Source organism: Chionomys nivalis, chromosome 1, assembly GCF_950005125.1.
Source record: "Chionomys nivalis chromosome 1, mChiNiv1.1, whole genome shotgun sequence".
Lineage (NCBI taxonomy): Eukaryota > Metazoa > Chordata > Mammalia > Rodentia > Cricetidae > Chionomys > Chionomys nivalis.
Window position 1 is genome coordinate 155,187,152 of NC_080086.1, and position 27,449 is coordinate 155,214,600.

Genomic DNA, 27,449 nt, shown 5'->3' on the forward strand with positions numbered 1-27,449 from the left:
TGTGAGGCCAGTCTGATCTACAGAGCAAGTTCCAGGAAGGCCAAGGCTACGCAGAGACCTTGTGTCAAAAAAACAAAACAAAACAACAAACATAAAAACCAAAGAGTTAAGGGACTCAGGACTCAGGTCATGCCCAGTGTCACACAGCAGTTCTCTAGAGGGCAGACATGACTACCATGGAGCCGAGTTGTGGTAGCCTACAGGAGACCTTGGTCCACAGTCACAATAAAACAAAATACAACCACTGTGTCTATAGTAATGGCAGGGAGGCTGTTAATGTCCCTTGTGGAAGGAGGAAGAAGGGTGACAGCTGACCTCACCAGAGGACCCACTCACCACCACCCCTGCCCCAGTTGTATATAATTGTAGACATGCTGGTGTATGAGGTAGCAAAGTGACCGGGGGTGGAACTCTGCAGTGCGCTGCTGCCTGAGTTGTCCAAGCTTCTGCAATTAATCTTGGTAAGCACAGTCACCGAACTGCACTGGGTGGAATCCATCTTTGGTTTGTTGGAGTGAATACTACTTATGTGGCTCCCTAAGCCCCTCCTTGTCTGTCCCCCTGTACTCTTGAGCAGCAGCCTTTGCAAGGCTCAGTACCTAGAAGGGTGTAGTGACTGGACAAGGAAATGATGCGATCCGTGAGTCAGCTGTTTGGACAATGAGCACAGGTCCAGAAGGGCCCAGAAGCTCTGAGCGCTAGATGTTTTAATCTTCCTGGCTCCCCACACCCCTCTCACTATTTGAGACTATTAGCGCTCTCTCTCTCTCTCTCTCTCTCTCTCTCTCTCTCTCTCTCTCTCTCTCTCTCTCTCTCTCCTCTCTCCTCTCTCCCCCCCCCCTCTCTCTCTCTCACACACACACACACACACACACACACACACACACACACCCCACATGGCTGGAGAGAATGGGTTCTTGCTGTTCTCGCAGAAGACCTGGATTTGGTTCCTAGCACCCTCATCAGGAGAATGTCGTGGAGGGCTCCAGAGCCTTGGCTGTCAACAGCTCCATCACCATACCTCTTTGGGAATCAGCTTCTTGGAGGTAAAATAAAGGAACTCAAGCTATGTGTCAAATGTTTTAAACTTATGTCTCAGTCGCTATTGCCCCTCCCACACACACTTTCAGCAGTCAAAAATATTTGGATCTTACTTTCCATGATTTAGATGATGAATTATTGTCTTTGTTTGCTTTTGAAAAGGAGTAGACTGTCCCCCCAAACAATCCCTGAACTGGAGGGTCCCCTCCTACTCTGCTAGAACTCCACTGAACCCTCCCTTGTACTCATCTCAAGGTAGCTTGTTTTTCTAAGATCAGCCTCCTTCAAAAAGCTGAGTGAAGAAGTTCCAGCTTGTTGGGTTGCAGTTCATTGAGGTCTGCTGGAGGATGCCATGCTGGAGAACACTCCAGCTTTGGGAACATGCAGTCTGCAATCTGGATACCTTTTATTTAATTTCAAGAATTCCCTTTGCACGGCAAAAAGGGGTCTGAGGAAAGCGGAGCAGCGCAGATGAGCAGGACAGAAGCAGAGCGCTCACAAAGGTGGTGCCATGAAATGCCGGCCACCCACCACGCTCCCTAGCTGGGAGAGAAACAGGATCCACAAGAGGAGCGGGAAAGCTATTTTAGACACAAACAAGGGTCCTGGGGCATGCCACCCCACCCCAGTGCCTGGCCATGCAAGATGCTGAAATGGAGACTGGCCCACCAGGCTGCGGTGCTGGGAGCCGCGGAGCGATGCACCAACATGAAAGGAGTCCTTCGGCGCTTCCCAAGGCGCCGGCAGGGTCAGAGCATAGTAGGTCTGTGTCCATGTCCATGAGCACAATCAGTTAACAGATAGCACCAACTGGGATGCCCAGGGCAGGAGAGAGCTGAGGCTCTAGCACCCACTTGCCCAGCCCTCCTGGGCAGTCTCATTCCTTGGTGGCTAATCTGGCAGCTGGTCTTTCCTCACCCTGTGCCCTGGGAAACTGGAGTAAATCATCAGGGTGAGGTCTGACCCAGGGCACCAGCTGCCTCTGGAGGGTCTGGCCTTAACTGTGCAGTGAAAAGCTGCTGCTGCACCTGACTGAATGATCAGAGTTGGGAAAGACGGGCTGGGGGACCAGGATGCTAGGGCCCACGTTCAGGCCAAGAGCCTAACCAAGAACAAGCCTAGCCATTTTACAGCCAATCGGTTCCCCATTCCCAGTAACCCCAGGAGTTGGCCCCTGTTGCTTCTGAGGGGATTTGGAGAATCCAGGGAGGGAAGGGAGAGAGGAGAGAGACCAGGAAGGCCAGGTGAGAGCGGTCTGAGACCGACAGAGGTAGGCAGTGTGTGCGGTGGGGACACTGCACTGGGCTGGAGCCCGGGTGCGGCTTGGCCGCCATGTTCTCATGTGGTCTTGCTCAGCAGCTATCTCCCCTGTGTCTCACTTTCCTCGGTTACCACATCAGGAAAACCCTACCCCGCCCATCTCGAAGGGATAAGCTAAGGGTGTAAATAGCTAACGGATAGAAAACACTTCTTAAAAAAGTATAAAGCGCTGTCAGAGCGCGAGGCAGTGTTGTCATGAGAATGTTACCCTTAGCGCATCCCTCAGTTTCCAATGCGTCTTTGCTTTCTTCTTCAGGGCGTCTCCTCACCTTAGGATGAATAGTATTTCCTTATTTCAGAAGGGTTTTGAGACTCCCTGGTCACTTTCCCTGATCAGATCTGTGGCCCCGGTGGCCAGTGGGCAGACTAGGAAGTCCGAGGCATGTCCAAACGATTTCTGCTGCCTTGCTGTCCCTTTGGAACCTTCCCTGGCCACTGGGTCCACCCTATGAGATGAACTGAACTGTCCACGAGAGTTGGACAGTACTGGGGTACCCCGGTCCACCCCTTGGAATACCCTGTCTGGAGTGCAATTCCTGTGCCGATTTCCAGCAGGAGGTGGGGAGAGGGCGGGGAGGTGCGCTGAGAACGGTGGGGCAGGAGGTTTGGTCCTCAGGAACCCTGGCCTGCCCCAACTCCAGTCTGGTCCTCTCCGCCCCCCAGCCCAACCCTAGTCTCGTTCTGGCGGCACCTGGAGCGGCCGTGGGGCCCCCAGACCCGGGCCGTTGTGCACGCGCAGGTGGTCCTTGAGTGACTCCTTGTAGCGGAAGCTCTTGCCGCACTCGCCACACGTGTAGGGCCGCTCGCCCGTGTGGATGCGCTGGTGCTTTAGCAGGTTCTGCTTGCGGATGAAGCTCTTGCCACAAAGCGCGCACTGGAAGGGCCTCTCGCCCGTGTGCAGCCGCTGGTGGTTCTGCAGGTGCTCCTTGCGGCTGTAGGTCTTCTCGCATTCGGAGCATTTGTAAGGCCGCTCGCCACGGTGCGTCATCTGGTGGCGGATGAGGCCGGAGTGGCAGTTGAAGCTCTTCTCGCACTCGGCGCACTCGTAGGGCCGTTCCTTGGTGTGGCTGCGGTGGTGGATGATGAGGCTCTTGCGCACGCCGAAGGTCTTACCACACTCCAGGCAAGAGTAGGGCTTGCTGCGCGCGCCATGAGCCAGGAGGCTTCGCCGCAGGCCGCCCGGGCAGCAGCTGCCGCAGCCACTGCCCGCACCCGCGTCTGCATCGGTACCGCTGCCACTACCCGCACCAGTGCTGCCGCCACCACCACCGCCACCGCCGCTGCCGCCGCCACCTCCCGCGCTGCCTTCCCCACCCGGCTGAGTCTCGCCTCCGGTACTGCGCTCCCCCGGAAGCGCGGGAAAGCCGTCCTCCAGTAGGCTGCGGTTCCCGGGGCCGCCAGGGTTCTCTGGCACCGCCAAGGCGGGCAAGCTCTGCTGGTGAGGTTGGGGTTGAGGCTGCGCAGAAGCCGGGGGTGGGTTCTTCACCAGCAGCAGACTGTCACCTAGAGGTGGGGAGAGAAACAGAAGTGACACGCTGAGAGTGCTCTTCTTCAGGATCCCACAGTGTCCCAGAGTGGGACTTGATCCTCTGGGCCTCAGTTTCTCTAATAAAATGATATCAAATGCTCACCAAAGCCCTTGCGCTTTGGAATTAGGGATAGGAAAGCCCTCCAGATCTCTTCTGCTACCCAGAAGTCAACTTACTTCAAAGGTAGACTGTTCAGGGGTCTAGAGCACCAGCTCTTCCTCGGGATCTGGGTTGGATTCCCAGCATCCACAACGCAGTTCAACTGTCTAACTCTAGTTCTAGGGGATCTGATGCCCTCTTCTGGCCTCCATGGGCACCAGGCACACCCAGGGAGCATAGATATAGACATGCTTATAGGCACACACACACAAATACACACATTTACAATTTTGTAAATGTAGACTAAACTGGGTATATTGACACATGCCTTTAATCCCAGCACTCTGCGGATCTCTGAGTTCGAGGCCAACCTGGTCTACAGAGCAAGTTCCAGGACAATGTTATTTATCTTTGGAGAATCTCTCAAGGTGAAGGAGAGAATTTTCCCTAGGTGAAAACCCATCTAGAGTCTTACCAGAATGGAACACAGTGAGCTCAGGCTTAAACCTCAGAAAGATGTACAGTTAGGGCCTGAAAAGAAGTTGGGTGACCAGGATGATGTGACCTAAGGGAACCTGGCCTCTAACAAAGCTGTGACGGCGTTTCACATGTCTCACCAGGAAACTGCTTCTGCCCAGGCAACAGTGCCTTTCCTTTACACCCTGAGCTCACCACTGTTCTGGGTACCAGTGTGTGTGTGCGTGGGTGCATGTGTGTGGCAGGGGAGCAGTGGGCAGAGTCCAGACTCTCTGTGTCAGAACCATGACCTCAATTCCTTATATTTAGGAGTCTTCTTATGCCTCCTCCTCCATCACAATGCTATGTCCTCCCCCCGAAGAGGGGCTGAGGAGCCTGACCCCCATTCAGAGGCAGCCTGTGGGAGTGGAGCTACATGGAGGCCACTTCTCAAGTCACAAATGCCACACTTCTACCCTATCCTTGAGACTCGTTGGGACCTGAAGTCAGTTCTTAAACACCACCTTACACAGGCCAGGCTGCCCTCCCTCTGGCCTAGTCAACCTTGACCGCTATTTCTAGAGGAGTGGCCACGAACAAAGCCAAATTCATTCTCACCTGTACTCTGGATGCTCAAATGCATTATCCTGGCTCCAAAGCATTTTGTGAGATTGGCTCTGGCCCCTGAAGCAGCTACAACATGGGTTTTTGCTGCTGCTCCACCAAAGCCTGTGACTTCGCTGCTTTCACATGTTCATTCATTCCCAGAGACGCTTCCCAGGGAACCCACCTGTACTACCTTACTCTGATAATCCTTGAATCTCAGCATGACCAGCGTCCACTTTCTCCCTCTCCAGCATGCTCTGCAGCCCAGCCTTCGTTTATTTTTGCTTGACCAATTCAGCACTCGAGGTCTAGCAGTACAATCACTGGACGGCGAACACTCTGGTGGCTTCTGATTCCTCCACAGTTCAGTTGCCTAGAGAATCCCAACCCTCCTGCTTCTCTCAAGCACTTGCATGTTGCTGCAGGAAACTGTCCCCCTGTCCCGAGGCCCCCTCCCCCCGCCCAGTGCCCTGGCTCTTGTCCTCAGTGACTTCTGCTTTTTACTCTGCCATTGTCGTATCCCAGGCCCCATCCTCCTCCAGCTGAGTCTCCTTGTGCATGGCATAAGAGCTTTCAGTTTCCAGTTACTGCTGGGCACTGGTTCAGATACGAGCAAGAGATGAGATCTGGTAATCAGGTGTGAGAACTCTGCTCTGGGAGACTTCTGGAAGGTTCCTAAGTCCTTAGAGCATTTCTTCTTAACCTTCCTAACGCTGTGACCCTTTGATACAATTTCTTAAGTTGTGGTGACCCCAACCATAAATTATTTTCATTGTCACCTCATTACTATAATTTTGCTACTGTTATAAATGATAATGTAAATATCTGTGTTTTCTGATGGTCTTAGGTGACCCTGTGAAAGGGCCATTCCACCCCCTAAAAGGTGTGGTGACCCACAAGTTGAGAAACATTGCCTTAGAGTTTATAGGAAAAAAAAAATGGACTTTCCTCTGCCGGCCAAGTCTGTAGGTGATGCCTGGGATAGCTGATGTGATGCTGACATCAGCCCAAGGTTGGCGCCACACCAAGGCAGCCACTGAAAGACATAGAAAGAACCTAGTTCCTCAAAACATGGCTGGGTTCTCACATCAAGTAAGCCTGACCTTGAACTGCCTGCTGTAGCTACATAGAAGAATAAACTTCTTTATCCCTCAAGGTAGTTGAAATCAGACTCTAAAGGAGTAAAGAGTCTAGGTATTGGAGCTGGATAGATGACTCAGTGGTTAAGAGTACTTGCTGCCCTTCCAGGGGACCAGTGTTAGGTTTTCGGCACCCACAAGGCAGCTTACAACCATCTGTAACTCCAGTTCCAAGGAACCTGATGCCCTCTTCTGACCTGTTGGGTATGCACACAGGCACACACACACACACACTCCCCCAGCCCTAGCACCTAAAGGCCCCTTGGCTTTGTTCTTGCACTTCCCTCTAGTCTGTTATTCCAGACAGGTCTGTGTCTCCTCTTTTTTTTTGGGGGGGGGGGGGGGTCTAGAGCATATTCAGCTATCCCTTTCCCAGGAGGCTTTTCCTGGTTCTCTTGCCCTTAGCCCTATTGCTTGCTCCCATCTTCCTGTTTTCCCCGATCTGGACCCTTGGAGCACTGGCCACCCTCTACCTTTGCTTAACGTGATTGCTTTTTGGCTTGTTTATTGTCCTTCCCTTCTGACCCTGCCTGTCCTGTGTACTTTCAACACTGCATAGCCCTGAATAGGCACTAGTAAATTACTGTTAAATAAACAGAAACTAGAAAAGGTGGGACTCATTGTTTTGACCCAACGCAGTGGTTAACATGGAAATTTCAAGAAAGTGCCTTCAAAACACCGGGAATCTGGGTAGAGGGTGCCTAGCTCAGCCTGCTCTGGAAGCCATCACGTAGCCAATGGACTCTAAAATCCTACCCTGGCCTGCCTAACAGAGTCTCACGCACAGCAGTTTTTAGTGAACTGGATTTCCAATCTTCCCCTACAGTCTCAATTCACATTTATCAGTATATAAAATAAGGAGCCTCTTTCACTAAAATACCATGTCCAGTTGGGCTGAATGGCCTAGAGTCCAGCAAGGACACCCTGTGCACCACTCCCACTTGTGAATGCCAAGGGCTTGGGAAGGAGCCTGGTCAGCCAGTACATATTTCTGCATTTCATCCTCTGCCTCTATCGCTCTCTTTCCCGCCAATCCCTTTCCAGAAGGTTCTTACACATAATACCACATCTTTCAAACATCTATCTAGTTCTTCCTAGAAATCACTGTACTAAGGCTACCATTTAAAAAAAAAAAAGGGCCGGGCGGTGGTGGCGCACGCCTTTAATCCCAGCACTTGGGAGGCAGAGGCAGGCGGATCTCTGTGAGTTCGAGACCAGCCTGGTCTACAAGAGCTAGTTCCAGGACAGGCTCCAAAGCCACAGAGAAACCCTGTCTCGAAAAACCAAAAAAAAAAAAAAAAAAGATTTTCATCTATGGGGCTGTTCTTGCAGAGGACCCAGGTTCAATTCCAAGCACTCACATGGTGGCTCACCAATGTCTATAACTCGAGTTCTAGGGGATCCAATGACCTCTTCTGACCTCCACATTTAAATGGTTCACAGACTTACATGTGAACAATACTATACACATAAACTAAAATAAATAAATCTAAAGGTTTTAAGGATCTTATTTTAATTACATGTGTTGGTGTGGGGCTATGTACATGGGTGCAGTGCTCACAGAGGCTAGGGGTCACAGATCCTCTGGAAGTGGAGTTGCAAGGGATTGGGAGCCACCTGCTGAGGGAGGGTGCTGGCAACCAAACAAAGAGTAGTATGTTCTCTTAACTACTGAGCTACCTCTCCAGTCCAAAAGATTTGGAAGATCTAGACTTTTGTTTATGTTTTGTTTTAATGATTATTATGTGTCTGTTGTCCTAGAACCATCTAAAACCTCACAGAACCACAGATGGAGTGCTGGTTTCAAATTCTCGACTTAATAAGCAGGAGGCAGATTCTCTTCAGCAGAAAAAAAGAGAGGTCTTGCAAAAAGGCTACAGTAACTGATAGGGGAAACATTTCTAGATCCTCATACTGCTGTAATTCTGGGCATTGCCTCCCAAATTCTAGGGCTCAAAGACATCTCCCAAATAAAATACCCTGACCCAAAATGCCCTATGAATTATCATATTCAAACTAAAGTAAGAAATAGGCCTTTGTAAAGCCTAGCAAGTTCTCTGGGGGTTTTTCCAGATCTGTTGTTACACCTGCACAAACCCAAGAGAAGGCTCCTCTGGGCCCATGTGCTCCTTGCCACCTGGAGAAACACGGGAGTGTGGGACCATGGACAAGGGCTGAGCAAACTTCCTGGCAATGCCTGGTGAGCTAGGTCCTATGCCTTCAAAGCTAGACCTAGAGGGCCAGGAACATGCCTACCCTAATATGTTTAAAGCATTGGGTTTGATTTTCAGAACGACCTAAAACCAGGTCTGTGGTCATAGGCCTACAATCCCAGCACTCAGAGGTGGAAACAGGCGTCCAAGGCCACCCTTGGCTACATAAAGAATTCAAGGCCAACCTGGGCTATATGAATAGTTTTTGCCCAAAACACCCTAAAACATAAAATTAAAGTAAATTAAAAATGCCAAATCTAGAAATGGTGGCTAGGGGCTATTGAAGTGGCTGCTATTATCATTTCTTCCAACGCCAGTGGTCAATCTTCTGGTTCTCCTCCACATACATTCCACTTCAAACAAGGACTCACCTCTCCCATCCAGTGATAATTCCTCGAGACTTTTAAAGGCTGCCATCAGCAAAATCACCCTAGAAGGGAATAGGCTGAGGCAAGCAACTCTACTGCAGGCTTCAACTACTCTGGACCTAATACCCAAGGGCTCTAGAAGAGGCACACATTACTCACTTGGGCCAGAGTCTAGTCCAAGCTCCCCTTCCATTGAGTCACGCGGGCCCCATGGGTACGGCTGCTCTTCCTGCTTGATCCAGGACAAAATGTCATGTGCTGAGATGAGAGATTCTGTTGTCAGAAAAAAAGGCAACCTTAAGACTTCATTCAGTTTCAACAAGCACCTACTCTCCACTGACCAGAGAGACCACGGGGCCAGGCCATGCTGGAGAAAAGCTCAGCTTCCAAGGCCCACAGCACCACAGCTGGCTGGTCTGACTAACAGTGCAAAGGCAGCAGCCAGGGCCACTGACAAGCCTATGGCAAGACCTGAGGACTCTGAGGGGACTCTGCTTCCGCCTGCTGGGTCCTCTCACCAGACTCCTAGGCTAAATTTCTCATCCTCTCTCCAGATATGTAGGGTAGGATGAGACCTCCCAGCTCCACAAATTCATATATAAACCCATCCCCAGCCCAGGGGGTGAGTTTCCCTAAACAGCTGGAACATCCCCAGAGTTTTCATGGGAGTTATCATACAAATGAAATTCCAGAAAGGGACTGGAGAGATGGCCCTGAGATTGACAGCACTCACTGCTCTTGCAGAGGACCCAAGTTCATTCCACCTACATCAGCAGCTCACAACCTTCTATACTTGAGCCCCAGGGAATCTGGCCTCTGCAGGCACCTACATACAAATAATTAAAAACAAAATACGTCCTGAAAAAGAAAAAAAAGAAAAAGAAATTCTGGAAAATATAAATTACTTGCCGGGCGGTGGTGGCGCACGCCTTTAATCCCAGCACACGGGAGGCAGAGGCAGGCGGATCTCTGTGAGTTCAAGGCCAGCCTGGTCTACAAGAGCTAGTTCCAGGACAGGAACCAAAAGCTATGGAGAAACCCTGTCTCAAAAAAAAAAAAAAAATATATATATATATATATATATATATATATATAAATTACTTGCTCTTTGACACACAAATACACATGGCTTTTAGAAGCCTTTTGGTTTTGAATCTTCAAAAAGCAATGCCAAAGTAATTTTTGTATCAGTTCCATTGACACAATGGATATTAAATTTAATAATTCACTGTGACATCTTTCTCACCTGAATTTGGATCTGTGGGAATATCTCTCTCCGCCAAATCTTGCTGGTCCCACACACACTGCGGTTCCTCTTGCTTAATCCGGGACAAGAGGTCCTGGGCAGAGATGGGGGAGTCTACGCGGGAGAACAAAGGCGACAAAGGCGTTAGAGAAGGGGAATTCCCACCAGTCTGTGTTTTCAGTGAATAGGACTTCATGCAATTGTTTGTTTTCCTTAAAAGTTAAGGATAAGAATAAATAAATTATCCCAGTTAACTAAAGGTTCCAGCCACTCTGGCCGTAATGAATAGAGCTGCAGCTGACGTCCAGGGCTGTCACAGAGCAGTGAGTAGGATACAGAATGTCCCCAGACACTTAACTAGCCAGGATGAGGTCTCTGCTCTGGAGCTATGACCGCCACAGAAGAAGGGACCTCATGAAGGCATTTCCCAGGAAAACAGCCCTCCCAAGGAGGCCTCTTACCAGTATCTGAATGGAACTTTTCTAAGACAAAACATCCTTTTATTCATAGGCTACTAAACCAGTGTACAACATCAGTAATCCCCACACTAGGGAGGGGGAGGCAGGAGGATCAGAAGTTCAGGTCATCCCTGACTACATAGAAAGTTCGAGGCTAGCTACATGAGTCTCTCTATCAAAATTTTTTCTCTTTTTTTGTAATCAACCCAATTTATCCTTTATTTATCACCTTCTTATCTCTTAATGGTTTCTAGAGACTTGATGCTTTAAGGAACTCCTTTGACAACCAGTGGAGGCACAGCTGCTGCCCTTTGGCCGCCATCACTTGCCTGCGTGTCACAGGCTTTCCTGGAGGAGGGATGAGGTTGGAGCAAATGGTGGCTACCTTCAGTATCCACATGGCAATACCACTCAGGTATCAGTCAAACATCATTCCGGATGTTATTATGAAGGGATTTTTAGGTGAGATTACCACTGAAGCTGGTAGACTGAATAAAGCAGATGATCCACTATAAGGGAGATGGGCCTCATCCAACCTGGGGAAGGTCTTAACTGAAAAAGATGACCAACCCAAGGAAGAAGGGATTCTGTCAGCAGACAGTCTTTCCCGGGTCCCATCCTGCTGGCCTTCTTTTTTTTTTTTTTGGTTTTTCGAGACAGGGTCTCTCTGTAGCTTTGGTGCCTGTCCCGGAACTAGCTCTTGTAGACCAGGCTGACCTTGAACTCCCAGAGATCCGCCTGCCTCTGCCTCCCGAGCGCTGGGATTAAAGGCTCCTGCTGGTCTTCTTGCTAGCAAATTTTGGATCTGTCAGACACTATAATCACAATAGCCAGTTCGTTAAAACAAATCCCTCTAAATGTATCCATGTACATGCTCACATTGCACACACACAAACCATTGGTTCCATCTCTCTGGCGAACTGGGCCTCATGCACACACCTGCCATAACAGATTCTCATCTAAGTACAGCTCAGCTAAAACACCATGGAGGAGCAGCTCCCCATGGGCACGCAGCAACGGGGTATCTGGCGTGGAAGTGGCAGCCCATAAATATTTGTGTAATGTAGCTCTGTGGTCCAGGAACAGGTCTTACTGGCTTTGATATTCTGCCACCCATAGAGCCCAATAAAGTGCTTGTACTAAGCTGTTTTTATAAGGAACACAGGGGCAATCCAAAACTTACTAGACAAAGGAGAGAAAAAAAAAAAAACCAGAAGAGGCAAAGCTGAATGTAGTTATAAACCCTCAATGCTGAGCACCATGTCTATGCCTCTGTAGACGCCTTCTCGGTCCAGTTCTGCGTTCACAGCTCTTCCTTTGCTAGCCGAGCCCTCTGGGGGTTAGAGACCCCTCCTGGGCCAAGTGGCTATTTGGCTCACTTACCAGTGATGGATTCTGTGGGGATGGCTCTTTCCTCCAGACCCCTCTGGCCCCGAACACACAGGGCTTCCTCTCGCTTCACCTGGGAGGACATGTCCTGTGCCGGCACCAGGGGCTCTGTTCCTGGGGAGAGAGGACCATACTTCTTAGAATCTTTTTTCAGTTTATTGGTCACCAGGGTGTTCTGTGGTCAGAATCATGGTTGTCAGCCCTCCAGGGGACAGCACAAGCGTCTTGAATCCCTACTGGAGATATGTGGGACCCTGAGGAGCAGAAAGTTCCAGGAGCAGAGAAGTGAGAATATTCAAGAAAAAGGGATAAGAAAAAGGATATGATGGCTCATGGCTGCAATCCCATCAGTCAAGAGGCTGAGGCAGGAGAATCTCCATGAGTTGGAGGATAGTTTGAGGTACATAATGAGTTCTAATCCAGGTTGGGCTCAGAGTAAGACCATGTCCCAAAAAATAAGACTAGGCCAACAGCAGCAAAAAGTCTGAGGAGCCACAGACAGGCTTTGAAGATGGTGGGCATTATCTTATAACTGCAGGGGCTAAGCAGAACTCGGAGCATGTTTGTGCGGAGTCACTTGCCCCTGGTTTGGGTTTTTGTTGTATGTTGCTTATTGTTTGTTTGTCTGTCTTTTACTATGGTGTCCAGATACAAACAAGTTGCTCTATGAAGTAATCAGGCTGAGCATAAGAAAGCATAAAAGTCAACAGCCTATGTTTTCACAGAATCCCACTTTGTGACCAACAGGACTTTTTTTTTTTTTTTTTTTTTTTAGCTTTCTGGGACAATGTAATAGCTCTTGTGCTCTGGGTGGAAGACAGTTCAGGTAACAGGAAAGACTACGGAAGAATATGAAGAGAGTGATCCTGGTTTCAACTCCACCACCACCTTGCTCTGTGAGCCACTTCACCTCTCTGGGTTTGTCTGCCCAGTTTACCTAAAGTAGGTGGAGTGGTTCTGGTTCTGTTTTGTGACCTATGATGATTTGATAACTCAGTGAAACTGCTGAGGTCACAGGGCCCAAAATGTAAAAAGCTGCCATACAATATTAGAAACTGTAACCACAGCTGTGAAAGGTGTTTGAAGACTGGGAAAGGCCACTAAAATGAAACATCCAGGGGCTGGAAAGGTGGCTCAGAGGTTAAGAGCACTGGCTGCTCTTCCAGAGGTCCTGAGTTCAATTCCCAACACCCACATGGTGGCTACAACCATCTATAATAGGATATGGTGCCCTCTCTGGCATGCTGAACACACATACATAAAAAAAAATTAATAAATTTAAAATGAAACATCCATCTCTGTGAAATCCACAGAGACAGAGGCAGGCCTACCTGCAAGAAAGGGAAGTAGGAAAAGGATTATGAGTATGCGGATTCTCAATCTGCATGTGTCCCTGCAGGCCAGAAGAGGGCACCAGATCTCATTACAGATGGTTGTGAGCCACCATGTGGTTGCTGGGAATTGAACTCAGGGCCTCTAGAAGAGCAGCCAGGGCTCTTAACCATGGAGCCATCTCTCTAGCCCCAAGTTAATAATTTAAAAGGAAGAATTTTATGACCAATAAACTATAACAAAACTAAAGATCGGGGAGGAGAAAGAACAATGCTGGGAATTTCCATGAAAATATTGTTTAAAAACATGGTGGGGGTCAAGAGCCAAAGTGTGGGAGCTCATGCATCAACAGAGGACAACAGTACAGTGTCACTCTGTACCTTGCCCAACATTGTTCTAGAAGCAGAGGCACCTGGGAAAGACCTCCAGGGCAGAACTGGGGCTAGACCCTAGTGTCTTCCATTCCAGTAAAAGCTGCCAAAAGTGATATTCTTAGGACAAATGGTTCCTTTATGAGTGAGGGGAAAGATTTGGGGCAAGTGGGGAGGTGCGTGTATATCAAAGCAGGAATGGGCTGAGATGCGGATTATACTCAGGCAGTGAGCAAGCGGCCAGGCAGGACCACACCTCTGCTGCGGCCTTCTTTCCACCTCCTCTGGGAGTCTCCCAAGTCTAAGACCTCATGCACCCCATCAAGGTGTCTCAGCTCAAGCCCTTCCTTACTTGGCTTTTATTTTTTGAGATAGGGTCTCACTATGTCACCCTTGCTGGTCTGGAATTCTCTACATAGACTAGGTTGGCCTCATACCCACAGAAATCAACTTGTCTCTAATGCCTCTTGAGTGTGAGGATTAAGAATGTGTACCACACCTAGTCTCTTCCCCCTAGCTCATGGATAAGTTCAGAGCCATCAAAGGTCAGCCAACGGTGGTTTTAGGCCCTGAGGGCAGAAGTGGCTCCTGGGAGCATTAAGAGCTAGTCTCTCCTGAGACACACAGTATGGACTCCATGTGTGAGTGCAGGGTGCCCAAGCTCTCCTCTTCTGTGCCTCCCTGTTTCCATCCCTAGCTCAACAGCCATTACCTGTGTCTGCAGCCACTGGGATTTCTCTCTCTTCAGGGTGATGCTGCTCCCATACACAAGGCTCTTCCCTAGGTTCTGCCTGGACTGGAGCATCTGGCTTGGACACTGGGCCATCTGTGTCTGTGAGATGGAGAGAAAGGGAAAGAAGGGTTGTACGGAGTTGCCTAGTGAATGCAGACTGAGGTGGTGGAGCAGGGCTCTCTGTTGCCAGTGTTCCTCAGAATGGTCGTCATTATGTAAGGAAGGAACCGTGAAAGCAAGCCAACAGGATCCCTGGCTTCCAAGGCAGAAAGAACTGGTTTCCAAAAGTCAAGAGTACACTACCCACAGCTGACCCCAAGGCTGTTACGAGGCAATACAAGGGGATAGAAACGTGGTATTTTATGGTATTTTAGAATAACAGTAGTGTCATATACACTAGCACAGTGACAGGCTCAGCTGCCACCCTTGCTCCTTTGCAGAACCCTCAGCAGAGAGCGCTCGCCAGTGGAGGGAGGTAGCCTTACCCAAGGACATCAGGGTTTTGTAGTTCTCCTTCACCAGATTGCTGTAGAGCTCCTTCTGCCATTCATCCAAGTTCTTCCATTCATCCTCAGAGAAGTAGACAGCAATGTCGACGAAAGTCACTGGGACCTGGGCCAACAAGGGGTTCAGTCATCCCACTCTCCTGGGACCACACAGCCAGCCCATCTCAGGCTTGGCCTCTGTTCCCATCTGTCCATCCAGAGGTTCAGAATTCCCTGTAGCTGTTCTTCCTAGCTATCCAATAGCAATGGCGTTATTGTTACCCTTTTCCTTTTTTTTTTTTTTGTTGTTGTTGTTTGTTTTTTGTTTGTCTTTTGGTTTTTTGAAAGAGGGTTTCTCTGTAGCTTTGGAGTCTGTCCTGGTACTAGCTCTTGTAGACCAGACTGGCCTTGAACTCACAGAGATCCACCTGTTTCTGACTCCCTAGTGCTGGGATTAAAGGCATGCCCTACCACCTCCCGGCCTTCTTTTTTGTAAACATTTTATTTGCTGTGTATTGTACAAATGTGTGTAGAAACATCTATGCAACGGTACATGCATCAGTCAGAGAACAACTTGCAGGAATTGGTTCTCAAATTCTACCAGGATCCAGACGGTCAGACTTAGTAGTATGAGCCCTTTCCTGATGAGCCATTTCTTGGCTTTCTCTTTTCTTTTTCATTAAGCACTTAGTCCTGCCCTTTGCCATTTCAGACAACCGAAGGCAAAGCCATAGTCAGTGTGCTTATTTAGGAGTTCAGGGTACAGGGATATGAGAGATGCCAAATGTGGGAATCAGGAAGCCAAGAGCTGTAAAATTGCACGACAAAACCTGTATTTCAGGTCGGATCACCTGTGTGTACACAGTTAATTTTTTTTCAAGATTTATTTTTATTTTATGTGTATGAGTGTTTTGTCTACATGAAAATGTCTATGTACCATACTTGCAGAGGCCAGAAGAGGGGCTAGAGTCCCTGGAACTGGAGTTACAGTGGTTGGAAGCTTCAATTTGGGTGCTGGGAATCAAACCTGAGTTCCTTATAGGAACAGTCAGTGATCTTAACCACTGAGCCATTTTTCCAGCCCCCAAAAGTTAAATTTTGTCACAAAAATGGACAATCCAAGGCATGTGTCTCAGCACCAGGATCCTGAGCTGTCTTTATGAGGAAGTTCTGCTATGGCTGTGGCTGCCACCAGTCACTGCCCGTCACGCTGTTCTCATCTCTTGTAGAGAGCTGCTGTTTCGTTCTGACCAGGAGCCTCATCCGTACCCATCCCAGCCTCTCCAGCACCACCTCGCTCCGAACCGAGTCGTTTCACTTCCATGAACGAATCCCTGAACTTCCCTCTCTGATCACACAGGCTTCCTTCCTGCCCCTCTCACATCCCTAGTGAACCAGCATCTGACGCTCACCGTGCGATCCAGGCCCCTCGTCTACACACCTGCCTGCACGTTCAGGGCCAAAGCTGGGCCTGTGTGGGCCGTTGGTGTGAATGATAAAGAGTGGGCAGGGCCAGGTGCAAAGCTACTGGTGTAAGGTCTGTCAGTCCACAAGCCAGGCGCATAAAACTACAAAGGGACCCTATGCAAGTGTGACATACACAGCTGTGCAGTGGCCGCGTGCCTACCCATCGACAGCTCCCTGTCCATCATTAGGGTTAGAACTAGAGCTCCTACCAGACTTGGGCAAATCCCCATCAAAACATGCAACCCCTTTCTTCATTTTATTTCCCCGTTGCTAGATGAAACTACAGAATTCTGTAATCAACATCTGCCACAAGTTCACACCAGCTGCCCCACGGCTGCCTTGGAAGCCTTTGTTGGCCTCTTCTTGACACCAGAAGTTTACCACAAACCTCACTCCCCAGCCCCATCTGGCCTCCCTGCACTTTTTCCTACCTCTCTCTGACCCCAGGCTGGTGTTAGTGGGCCTCTTCTCCGCCCCTTCCTTCTTGCTAAGTCAAACCTGCCATATTCATTCTGTATTTCTCCGCCGCCTCCCATCTGTAAAAGTCAATCCAAATAATGCTGATGTTCCACATCTCCTGCTTCTCTCTCTCATTGGCTCTTTCTCCTGAGGGTCATCTCAACCTAGGAAACCTTCATTCTCTCAGACTAGATGGCTTCGTGGGTAAGGACACTGACCACCAAGCATGGTGACCTGAGTCCAATTCTCAAAACACACACAATGGAAGGAGAGAACTTACTCCTGCCTCTACACCTGTGTTATGGTGTGTGTACATACACACACCCACTAAATACAAATAAATAAATAAATAAAATGTAGAACAAAACAAACCCAGCTGGGCAGTTGTGGTGCCCACCTTTAATTCCAGCACTCAGGTGGCAGAGGCAGGCAGATTTCTGCTATCTCTGTTCACTCTGCCTGGCTCCCGTATCCTAGTTAAAGTCTATTTTTCCTTTTTCAAAATCCATATACATTTTAGCTTCCTAAAATTTAACATCTATTCTCTAAAACAAAACCATATCCTGAAAATGCATCAATGACTTGCTGCTAAAACCTCCCTTTGATAAGACAGACTCTGGTGTTGGAAGTCCTCCTGTTTATGTGTTGCTTTTAGTGGTTAATGAATAAAGAATCTGTTTCAGCCAGTGGCTTAGCAGAATAGAGCTAGGCGGGGAAAACTAAACTGAATGCTGGGAGAAAGAAGGCAGAGTCAGTGAGATGCAATGGAGCTGTCAGAGGGGAAACACATGAGCTGCTAGCTGGAACCTTGCCGATAGGCCAAGAGCCTTGTGGTAAAATATAAAATAATGGAAATGGATTAATTCTAGATGTAAGAGTCAGATAGCAATACGCTTAAGTGATTGGCCAAGCAGTGATTTAAATAATATAGTTTCGCTCTTCCTGTAAGTGGCTAGAGGTGACCCGTGAAGATGGTTTGCTACTCTCTTGACCCAAAAAACCCAAATCAAGAGGATCAAACCTTCGGGTTCACTTTAAGAACACCCATGAAATGGCCCAGGCCATCAAGGGTATGCATATCCGAAAAGCCACCAAGTATCTGAAAGATGTCACTTTGAAGAAGCAGTGTGTGCCATTCCGACGGTACAATGGTGGAGTCGGTAGGTGCACCCAGGCCAAACAGTGGGGCTGGACACAGGGTCGGTGGCCAAAAAAGAGTGCGGAAGTTTTGCTGCACATGCTTAAAAATACAGAGAGCAACGATGAACTGCAGGGTTTAGATGTAGACTCTCTGGCCATTGAGCACATCCAGGTGAACAAAGCACCTAAGATGCGCCGACGAACTTACAGAGCTCATACATTAACCCATACGGATTAACCCATACATGAGCTCCTACCCCTGCCACATCAAGATGATCCTCATTGAAAAGGAACAAATTGTTCCAAAGCCAGAAGAGGAGGTTGCCAGAAGAAAAAGATATCCCAGAAGAAACTGAAGAAACAAAAACTTATGGCACGGGAATAAATTCAACATGAAATAAATGCAGATAAAAGTATATATATATATAGTTTCTGCGTGATTATTTTGGGAGTCCGGGCAGCAGGGAAACAAACAAGGGGGCTCTTACAACGAGACCCCCTTTTTGTTTGGGTCCTGTGACTGTGCTGCCTGTTATTCAGCTGGCTGCTCAGGTCCTCTTTGCTGTTTCTTCTTCATCTCCAGAGATAAAGATCTGCTATTACCTTTTTCTGTTTCTTCTCCTTTCTCTTGGCAATGTCATTGTTTTTATTGCAACTGTTACCTCTTTAAGGAAGGCTTAAGCTTTCTTTGTCACCTTCAAGTTCCATAGCCTTCTAAGTCACTCCTTCAATCACCTGTAAGCATCTAGCACTAAATATATCCAAGGTGTGTTCAGCATCTTCTGCAGTATAGCAGCCTCTTCATTTTATTTTATCATTTTCTTGGAGAATCAAAACTTCAGAATAATTTCTATACAGTTGGAAACAGGCATCACTCTTTAAAAGCTTCATGGTACATAATATAGAAATCTAAGCCACAGTCTGAGATAAAAAGGAGCCTGTAGAGGAGCTGCAGACAGGAAAGCCTACCCATGAATTAGCTAGGAATCCATCAGTAGACATAATAGGGCTAAAGGATCGGAGAGACTATATCCTTCTGAGACCTAACAGATAACAAAAATGCATCTTGAACACCCAAGGACATACAGTGAGCCATTAACTGTGGTACACAACATTCATGAACACTCTAAGTTTGTAGGGATTATAAAACACACCAGTGATTTCCTTTGTGCATATGTGTTCATGTTTGTGTGTGCAGGCTCACATATGTGTATAGGTATATGTGTATGCCTGGGTATCCACTTCCTTTGAGACAGGCTTTCAATGGCTTCGAGCTCATCTATGAGACTAGACTGGCTGGCCATCGAGCCCAAGGGATCTATGTCGACACCCCCCAGCATGTAATTACAAGCACACGCCAACATGCCTGGCTATTTTTCATGGATTCTGGGGGTCAAACTCAGGTCCTTGTGCTTGTATGGCAAGCATGTTACTGATTGAGCTGTCTCCCTAGCCCAATAAACATTTTTTTCAGTCCCTTCAGGTTAGACGAGCCTAATTCTCTACCTCTTGAATGCAGGCAGAACTTGGAACCTCCCTTATAGCAAATGAAGTGACACTGTATAGCACAGACTCCACGACACCCATGCTAGTCTCTCTAGGAAATAGGTAGGTAGAGTCTATGTTGTAAGTAGAGTCAAGGAGTCTTGGGGGGCCAAACAACCAGGTAAGGGAGTTGAAGTCAACCTTCAAATGGCAGCACTACCAGTCAAAAGTCACACTGAAACCTCACAGAACTGACTGAGCAGAACCACCCAAGCTGTCCCCAGTTCCTCACTCACAGAAACTATCAGGTGATATCCATTTTTAGGCTACCATTTTGGGGTCATTTGCTGCCTGTCAACAAGAAAGTAACAATGACTACATAGTGTTTTCCCATAAACAAAAATCAATGACTTCTTGTAACTCCAAAAAGCAATTACAATGTTATCTCCATGTTTTAAATGACAACACTGAAGCTCAAAGGGACCAACTAGGACTTTGCATTACTTCTGACACTTCTTTAAGGAGAAACTAAAGAGATTCAGAGGCAACAAAATATACTTGGCCAATAGTAGGAAAGTCAGAAGGTGGCACAGTCAAGATGCAAACCCAAGCCTGCTTGAAAAAAAAAATCTAACATTTCCTCTATCATGCAATGGTGCATGGCAATGCAAGGCTCCTGCCACTCTATAGAACAAGTGGCAGCAGGTAAGGATATTGCACATCTTAAGGCAGTAGAGGCAAGAGCAAAGGGAAGCAGATGATTAGATGCTGATCATGCTGCTCAGGCAACATATACAAAATCACAGTTGCTGCAAGATCCACTCAGGGTTACTACAGCTCAATTTCTTGCAGCCTAGACACACGGATGTCTGGCAGCTCTCCTGGTAGACATCAACAGACTGGGTATCCCTACTAAGACATGGTCCCTTCCTAGGAGTTCTGAGTTCTTTAGTGAAAGACTAAGTAAATGAGTTTCACATACCATCTCTAAGCTGGTTGCCACTATAAACACAAGGTACAGCCATGAACCAATAATTTACAGTCTGATTAGGGGAAGCTTATTTCTTATTTCGGACAGGGCCTTGTTACGTAGCCCAGGCTGGCTTTGAACTCAATATCCCAGACTGGCTGCAAACTCAAAATCTTCCTGCTTACCAAACGCTGGTATTCCAGGCATGTGCTACCACACTCAGTATGGGGCTTGATTCCTTAGTAATAAGGTGATCATGGGAGGGCACATGGATTAAAGAACAGCTAAGCCAACCCCATGGAAGTGGGAGACTGAGTAGAGAAGCAGCTAGATAATCAGGGAAGGTGCTTCCAGGAGACATGCCCCTGAAGAAGGCGGCAAACCTGGATGTCTATTCAGAAGAGACGGGAAGCCAGCGGCTGATGTGATGGCTCGATGTGCAGAGATACCTGCTACCAACTCTGACAACCTGAGTTCCATCCCTGGGACCCACATAGAAGTCAGAATCCACTCCAACAGGTTGTCCTTTGATCTCCACAGACATGCTGTGGTACATGCCCCTCAACCACCTAAATAAAATACACTTAAAAAAAATGAAACCAAAGCTTGTATGAGAACTACATTTTAAAAAGAAGAAAAAGATGAGAAGCCAACAGATGGGTTCAGTATGACACTTTTTTTTTTTAAAGACAGGGTCTCATATATCCCTAGGGTGGTCTTGAATTTGCTATGTAGCCTTGATGATCTTCAAATTCAGATCCTCCTGCTTCCACCTCCCTTTCACAAGTACTGTGATTACAGGCGTGTGCTACCATGCCAAAGTTTATGAGGTGCTAGGGATCAGTTTGTGCATGTTTGGCAAGCATTCCACTAAATGAGCCACATCTCCAGCCCATGAATGAGGTATCTGAATGGGATCACTGCAGCTATTCTTTTAGGTATACATTGTAGCATGGGACCTAAACAAGGATGGAGAACAGGAGCAGGTCAAGAGGTTGAAAACATAAAAAGGTAATGAGACTGGCTGGAAGCAGGTGATGGGGCTGGTCAGACTATGGGGGTGTACCAGAGGTGGAACATGAGAAAGACAGCAGCTAAGATCCCAAGACTTCGATCTGAATGACGGAAAGGATGGATCTGTCATCAGCAAAGATGAGGGTGACTTTGGACAAAACAGGCTTCAGGCAAAAGACCCATAGTTCAGTCTGGCCGTATTAAATGCAGGATGCTAAGGTAACAGGAAGAAATGTGCACCTGACCTCCAAGAAAAAAAAATAGGGGTGGGGTAGGTGGGAAAGGGTACATATGGGAGTCCTAAGCAAACAAACTGCAGTTTAAACCATGGGTCTGGATGACGTTATGAGCAGAGGGGTGCAGATGAGCACAAATGCTAAGGCTGAGCCAGGACCACTCCACAGACATTCAGAAGATGAAAGGAGAAAGCAAAGCCAGCAAGGCAGACTGAGGAGCAGCATCTAGTGAGACAGAGAGAGAAGGAAGAGAGAGAGGCATCCGAGAAGCACGTGAAAGGTGGTGACGGAATTAAGAGGATGACGGCAGAGACCAGACCAATGGTCTGATAGGCAGACATAATGAAGACCTCAGGAAGACCAATAGGAGAGACGATGGGATGGAAAGTCTGACCGGAGTTGGTTGCAGAGAGAGTTATCCAGTTACCAGTTTATCAGAATACTGAGAACAGATGAACCTGTTCAGTGAGAATAAAGGATCCAGACAGCCGGTTCCTCCACTATATAAAGTACAATGAAGGCTAAGAAATGAAGGAAGTGAGCCTACAGATTTCAAAAAGTTCTAGGCCAGCAAGATGGCTTAGCAGATAAAAATATATGTCTCACACCAGGTGGTGGCACACCCCTTTAATCCCAGCACTCAAGAGGCAGAGGCAGGTGGATCTCTGTGAGTTCAAGGTCAGCTTGGTCTATAGAGCAAGTTCCAGGACAGCCAAAGCTGTTACAAAGAGCAACCCTGTCTTAAAAAAAGAAAAAGAAAAAAAAAAAAAAAGAAAGAAAGAAAGGAGGAAAGAAAGAAAGAAACAAGAAAGGAAGAAAAGGAAAAAAAAAATTTATGCCTCACAAGTCTGATGACCTAAGTTAAGTTCAACCCCAGAACCCACAGTACAAAGAGTGACCCCAAGTCCTGAAAACTATCACCCAACCACGTCTGACTCTTTACACTTTGATTTAAACAAGAAAATGGAGAAAAAGAATCAATTGAAAATCTGAACCTTATGGTGAAAGAGATGGAGCTTGGGTAATGTGGAACTTGTCATAGATACACTGGTCTCAAACTCACAGAGATTTGCTTGCCTCTGCCCCATAGGGGCTGGGATTAAATGCCATCACGATGGCTGGTATAAATAAAATTACTGATGCCTAGGATCAGCTTCAGAATAAAACAAGAGTTGGGGAATTAGTAGGAAAAAAAAGATCAGTCAAGAGTTTGATTGTTGAGGCTCACGATGGGCACTCAGGGGTTCAATATCCTACCTACTTTGGTATGGATCTGAAGAGCCTGGAATAGAAAGGTAGGGAGGTATTGGATGTAACAAATATAGACAGTTCTTCAAGGCATTTTATCTGTACTGATGGTGAGAATGAGGTAGAGGGAAGTGTGGGGTCCAAAGAGGACTACAGTGTTCACACGGTAGTGTGGAGGGTCTAGGAGAGAGGAGACAGCTGATGATGTACAGGAAAGAGCAGGGGTGGACACAGGGCCACAGAGACAGGTGGAGGCAGAATCCACATGCACCAAGACGGCAGACCAAGGGATGAACTTCTATACTTCTGCTTATGGAAACATCTCTTTTGTTTGTTTGCTACATCTATTTGCAAGTGTGTGTGTGTAAGAGGGCAACTTGTAGGAGTCAATTCTCGCCTTCTATGGTCTAGGTCCCCTGGATCAAACTTAAATCATCAGGCTTGACTACAAGTGCCTTTACCAAGCCATTGCCAGCACTGTTTTGCTTTGTATTTTTATTTATTTTTCAGTGTGTGTGTGTGTGTTCCATAAACGAATGCTGGTAACTGCGAAGGTTATTGGATCTCCACTGGATCACCAGGAACTAGAGTTATAGACAGTTATGAGCCACTTGATGTGGGTGCTGGGAATTGAATCCAAATCCTCTGGAAGAGCAGCCAGTGCTCTTAACCATTGAGCCATTTCTCCAGCCTTGTTTTTGCTTTGTTGAGACAGGGTCTCACTCTATAGACCTGGACTGGCCTGGAACTCACTATCTAGTTCAAACTGCCTTCGAACACATGGAATCCTACTGCCTCATCTCTCCTAGTGCTTAGATTCCTGGTGTGAGCCACTATATCCAGCTTTGGAAGACTCCATTGTCTCAGAGAAATAGACAACAGGGCCATCATCTTGAGAATGCAGTGTTAGCGGGCCAGGATGGTGGAAAAGGGAATAGAACAGAATTCTAAATTCTAGAAGGGCCCTTCTGAAATCAGTGATCATAACTCAAAAATGACTCTAGGCAGCATGGTTTTGAGACTTTCTCCCATCCGGACAAACGCTTACATTGTCAAGTGAGTAAAACTAAGACAGCTGAACAACTCAGGGAAGCAAGATCAAAGCCTCTAAGATAAGCATATGGGGTTGTTGTGGGGAATAGGGCCAGCTCTGCTGGGGCACAACACTCAGGGCCAAGTGAAGGGCATAGGACAAGCTTCACATGGCCATTGAGACAGCATGGGACCAGTGAAATCTGCACCGCTTGACAAGATGAGATCAAGGGTTTGTTCACCTGCGTGGATCCTCACCTCTAGCCCTGCCTCTGTCTCACCACATACCTTGGGGGCCTCCCCCTTGCTGCCAGGGGGCAGTCGCAGGACCCAGAAGTTCCTGTTGCGAAGCAGGTTCTCCAGGTTCTCCAGCCGTCGCTGCAGCAGCCCATACTCCTGCAGCAGGGTCCCCAGCACGGCCCATTTGCTCTCCATGTGGTTACCAAACTCCACAGCTGTCTTCTCGCAATCAGCGAGCTTCTTCTCGGCTGTTCCTGTGCGTCCCTCCAGGTTCAGCAGCTGGCTAGCCTGGGCATCCACCTTCCTCTCTACGGCCTGAATGGCAGCCACCACGGTCCAGAGTGAGATCTCTGCTGTGGGCAACTGGGGTTCGCGCATCATTCGGTCAGGAAAGACAGGGGCCCTGTCTGGGAAGGGCGGGAACTGAAAAGGCATTGGTCGCCTGGCATCCATGTCCCATTCTTGAGCCTGTGTACAAGGGTAGAAAGTGACAGCTCAGGGAAAGAACGTGTGTGAGAGAGAAGGTGGCCTAAAATGGGATAACCAGCCAAATGCTATGGAGAATCTTTCTTCTACCCAGCATCCACCTCTGGCTGAGCTCATTAATGACATCAGTGATAGCTAGAGCAACCACCCATCCATCCAACTAACCACTCTTCCATTTCCTCTTATGAGAGCCAGACTGCTTACAAGTTCACCTGTGTTGGCCAATGGCAAGTCTAGGTCACGGCCCCCTGCCTACTGTGTCACAGATCCTTTCTCTGCCTAGAACAGCTGCTTTCTTCATGGGCGACGCCGAATGACAAACTTCCCATTTGGCTCTCATTCTTTGTTTCAAGGTAGGAATTTCCATGTAAGTTGTCTGAAGTTAATCTTCGGAGCAATCTCTTTTGCAGGTTAGGGCAAGAATGATTATCTCTGCTTTACAGATGACGAAATTAGGGAACAAAGAAGCAGCTGGTCATTCTTCAGCACCGCCCTGCACTGCCAACCGGCACGGTTCTAGGTGCCACTTTGCAAACATGCAGCCTCTGTTAGTCCTGCTAGGCCTACCAACCAGCCAGAGGAGACAAGGACCTAGGCTAGGCGGCAGACTGGAAGTCGTTGAGTTCCATACAGAGCCACCTTTCCATAACTATGCAAAATGTAAATAGATTTACCAGACAATATCACTTATTAGACAGGAAGAGGGGCATTCTTCACCTGCATGAGGGCCACAAGGGAAAGCTCTACGCTTCCTTCTCTGCTTCCTGAGAAGGGGGCTCCCTGTGGGCCAGAGTCGTCTCCTGTATTTTTCAGGAGGTCCAGGCTGGGATTTGAGCCCTATGGCAGAGGAAGGAGCGTGGATGCTGGTCAGGGTGTGATGGATGATAACACAGGCTGATAACTGACTCTTGGTCCCACACAGGACAGGCGGAAATGTCCCTTTCTCTCTCTGTGTTCTCCCTGCTTCTGCTCTTGGAAAAAGTGGAACCCTACAGCTGTGAGGTGAGCCTCTGACAATCATACAAACTATTTTCTCAAATTCAGAGAAGCTGTGACCGCCCCCACAGCTCAGAGGACCACCCCACAGTGTCTAAGAATTCCTCTCTGACATGGGAGAGAGATCAACTGGGCCCTAGCAACACCAGCCCCTGCCGGGTCCTGGTGGCTGGATCGCCATCAGTGCCATCCACTGGGGCCTTGTCAGAGAAAAGGAGAAGAGCGGCCATGGAAGTTTAGGAAGTCAGGGGCTGTTGCATCTCACCAGGTTTGAAGATCTACTGCTGATCCTTCTGCTCAAAAACAACACAGAGACTCTAGACTGACTTGTCAAGTCCTAACTCCTGGCTGAGAATCAGATGGGAACACGGGAGCCTTCAGCGGAGTCCAGTCCCGGGGCAACTCCAAGCCTCCTCTCTGAGACAGTGATCCGCAGCCACTCTGAACCCTCTTCCCCTTGTGTTTTATACCCAAGGCCGTGCCGGCTAAGTCCTAGGCACCCTGAGATCACGTACGGATCGTAAAGAAACAGCTGGAGCCTTCTCTCTCGCCCCCAGGACCCCAAGACAACGCTCAGGGATGCGGTTTGGGCGTAGTCAGTTGTCTTAAGCTGCTCGGGCGATTCCAATATGCAACCAAGTTTGCTAACCCAAGACGACAAAGTCCCCTCCCAGGCCCTTCCCTGGCTCACCCCTCGTATAGAGAAAAAGTGGGCTGCTCTTTATACTCGGAGAAAGACAGCAATAAAATAGCTTTACACCCTTTTATTAAGCTGACTACAGTGTAAACATGGTTGAACTGTTCCCTCTGTGGGCCAGGAAAAGGCCTGCCGCAAACCCAGGCGGATAGGACGCCAAGAGGAACCCCGGTCCCCGCTCAGGGAAGCGGCCACGGCCGCGCCAGGTCCGGGGCAGCACCGGCCCTGCTTCCTGCAACCCGTGGGCCCTGGGCTCGGGTAGCACAGACCAGGGCAGCACCGGCCCGGGCAGCTGCACCGTGGCGGCGCGGAAGGCCCTGGGCGCTCGGGGCCTGCGCCGGGCCCGCTCCGGCGGCCGCTCGGGACCGCGGCAGCCGCGAGGCTCCCCGAGGCCCGGCCCCGCCCCGCCCCCACGGCAGCGGTGCGGCCATGGCGCCCGCGGGCGCTGCACCCACCTGCATGGGCGGCATTCCCTCGGCCATTTCCGCGCGCAGCGCCGGCTCCTGGTGGCAGACCTCCTCCGGGGGCAGAGCCTGGGCCCAGCTCCAGCTCCCGCTGTCCAGCCCCAGGCCCTGGATGCCCAGCTGCTGAGGCTGCGGCCGTGTTGACACAAACTGCATCCTGGGAGTGCTGTTCCCCGCTCGGGCCGGCCAGGGAGAAGAAGAACGTTTTCCAGGCGCCTTCCCCCTTGCCGGGGCCGGACAGCTCCATCTACAGCCCGTAGGAGCAAACAGTCCCCTTCGGTGGCGCTCCCCGCCCTTCGCAGCCAGCGCGCCAGCCAATGGCCTGGGAGCTCCTGCCCGCCTGCAGGGCTGGCCGGGGCCACTCCAAGCTGGGGACCACCGCCGCCCCCAAAAGACGAGATGTGGTGGCGAACCCGGCCTCTAGGTCTGAGGTGGCCAGATTTCATGTCCCAAGCCATGCTGGGGCCTGGACCCTAGACTTGATTTCTATTGCTTCTACGAATGCATTGGACATCCCAGGAGAGAATGGTGCCTAACCTTTGTGAAAATTTTACTGAAATATTTGCTGAACACCTACTATGTGTCAGATTCTGCTTAGGCAGAGGGTGGTTTTTGTGGTTGCATACTCAGGTTTAAACATCACTACTGGTTGTGATTTTTAAACATTTACTGTCTCCAAGTTTCCCATGTTCTATATAAACAAGAGTGTGTGTGTGTGTGTGGGGGGTAC

At 48.8% G+C, this 27,449-nt stretch overlaps 1 protein-coding gene and 1 pseudogene across 1 annotated transcript; one reads left to right on the top strand and one right to left on the bottom strand.

Moving 5' to 3' along the window:
- Positions 1-918: 918 nt before the first annotated feature.
- On the bottom strand, positions 919-26,974 carry Znf282 (zinc finger protein 282). Its single transcript, XM_057788151.1, has 8 exons — positions 26,711-26,974; positions 24,125-24,544; positions 14,786-14,912; positions 14,280-14,399; positions 11,859-11,978; positions 10,018-10,131; positions 8,931-9,044; positions 919-3,864 (listed from the first exon to the last, which is right to left on the bottom strand). The coding sequence occupies exons 1-8, from the start codon at positions 26,873-26,875 to the stop codon at positions 3,032-3,034; spliced, it is 2,013 nt and encodes a 670-aa protein (XP_057644134.1). The 5' UTR covers positions 26,876-26,974; the 3' UTR covers positions 919-3,031.
- Positions 17,683-18,236, top strand: LOC130886212 (60S ribosomal protein L17-like; annotated as a pseudogene).
- Positions 26,975-27,449: the final 475 nt, after the last annotated feature.

Excerpts from the sequence above, each read along its gene's own strand:
- Znf282 (XM_057788151.1), bottom strand. The coding sequence starts at position 26,875 with ATGCAGTTTGTGTCAACACGGCCGCAGCCTCAGCAGCTGGGCATCCAG. Across the intron at positions 24,545-26,710 it reads AGGGAATGCCGCCCATGCAG|GCTCAAGAATGGGACATGGA; the intron begins GTGGGTGCAGCG and ends CCTTGTACACAG. Across the intron at positions 3,865-8,930 it reads TGGACTAGACTCTGGCCCAA|GTGACAGTCTGCTGCTGGTG; the intron begins GTGAGTAATGTG and ends CCCCACCTCTAG.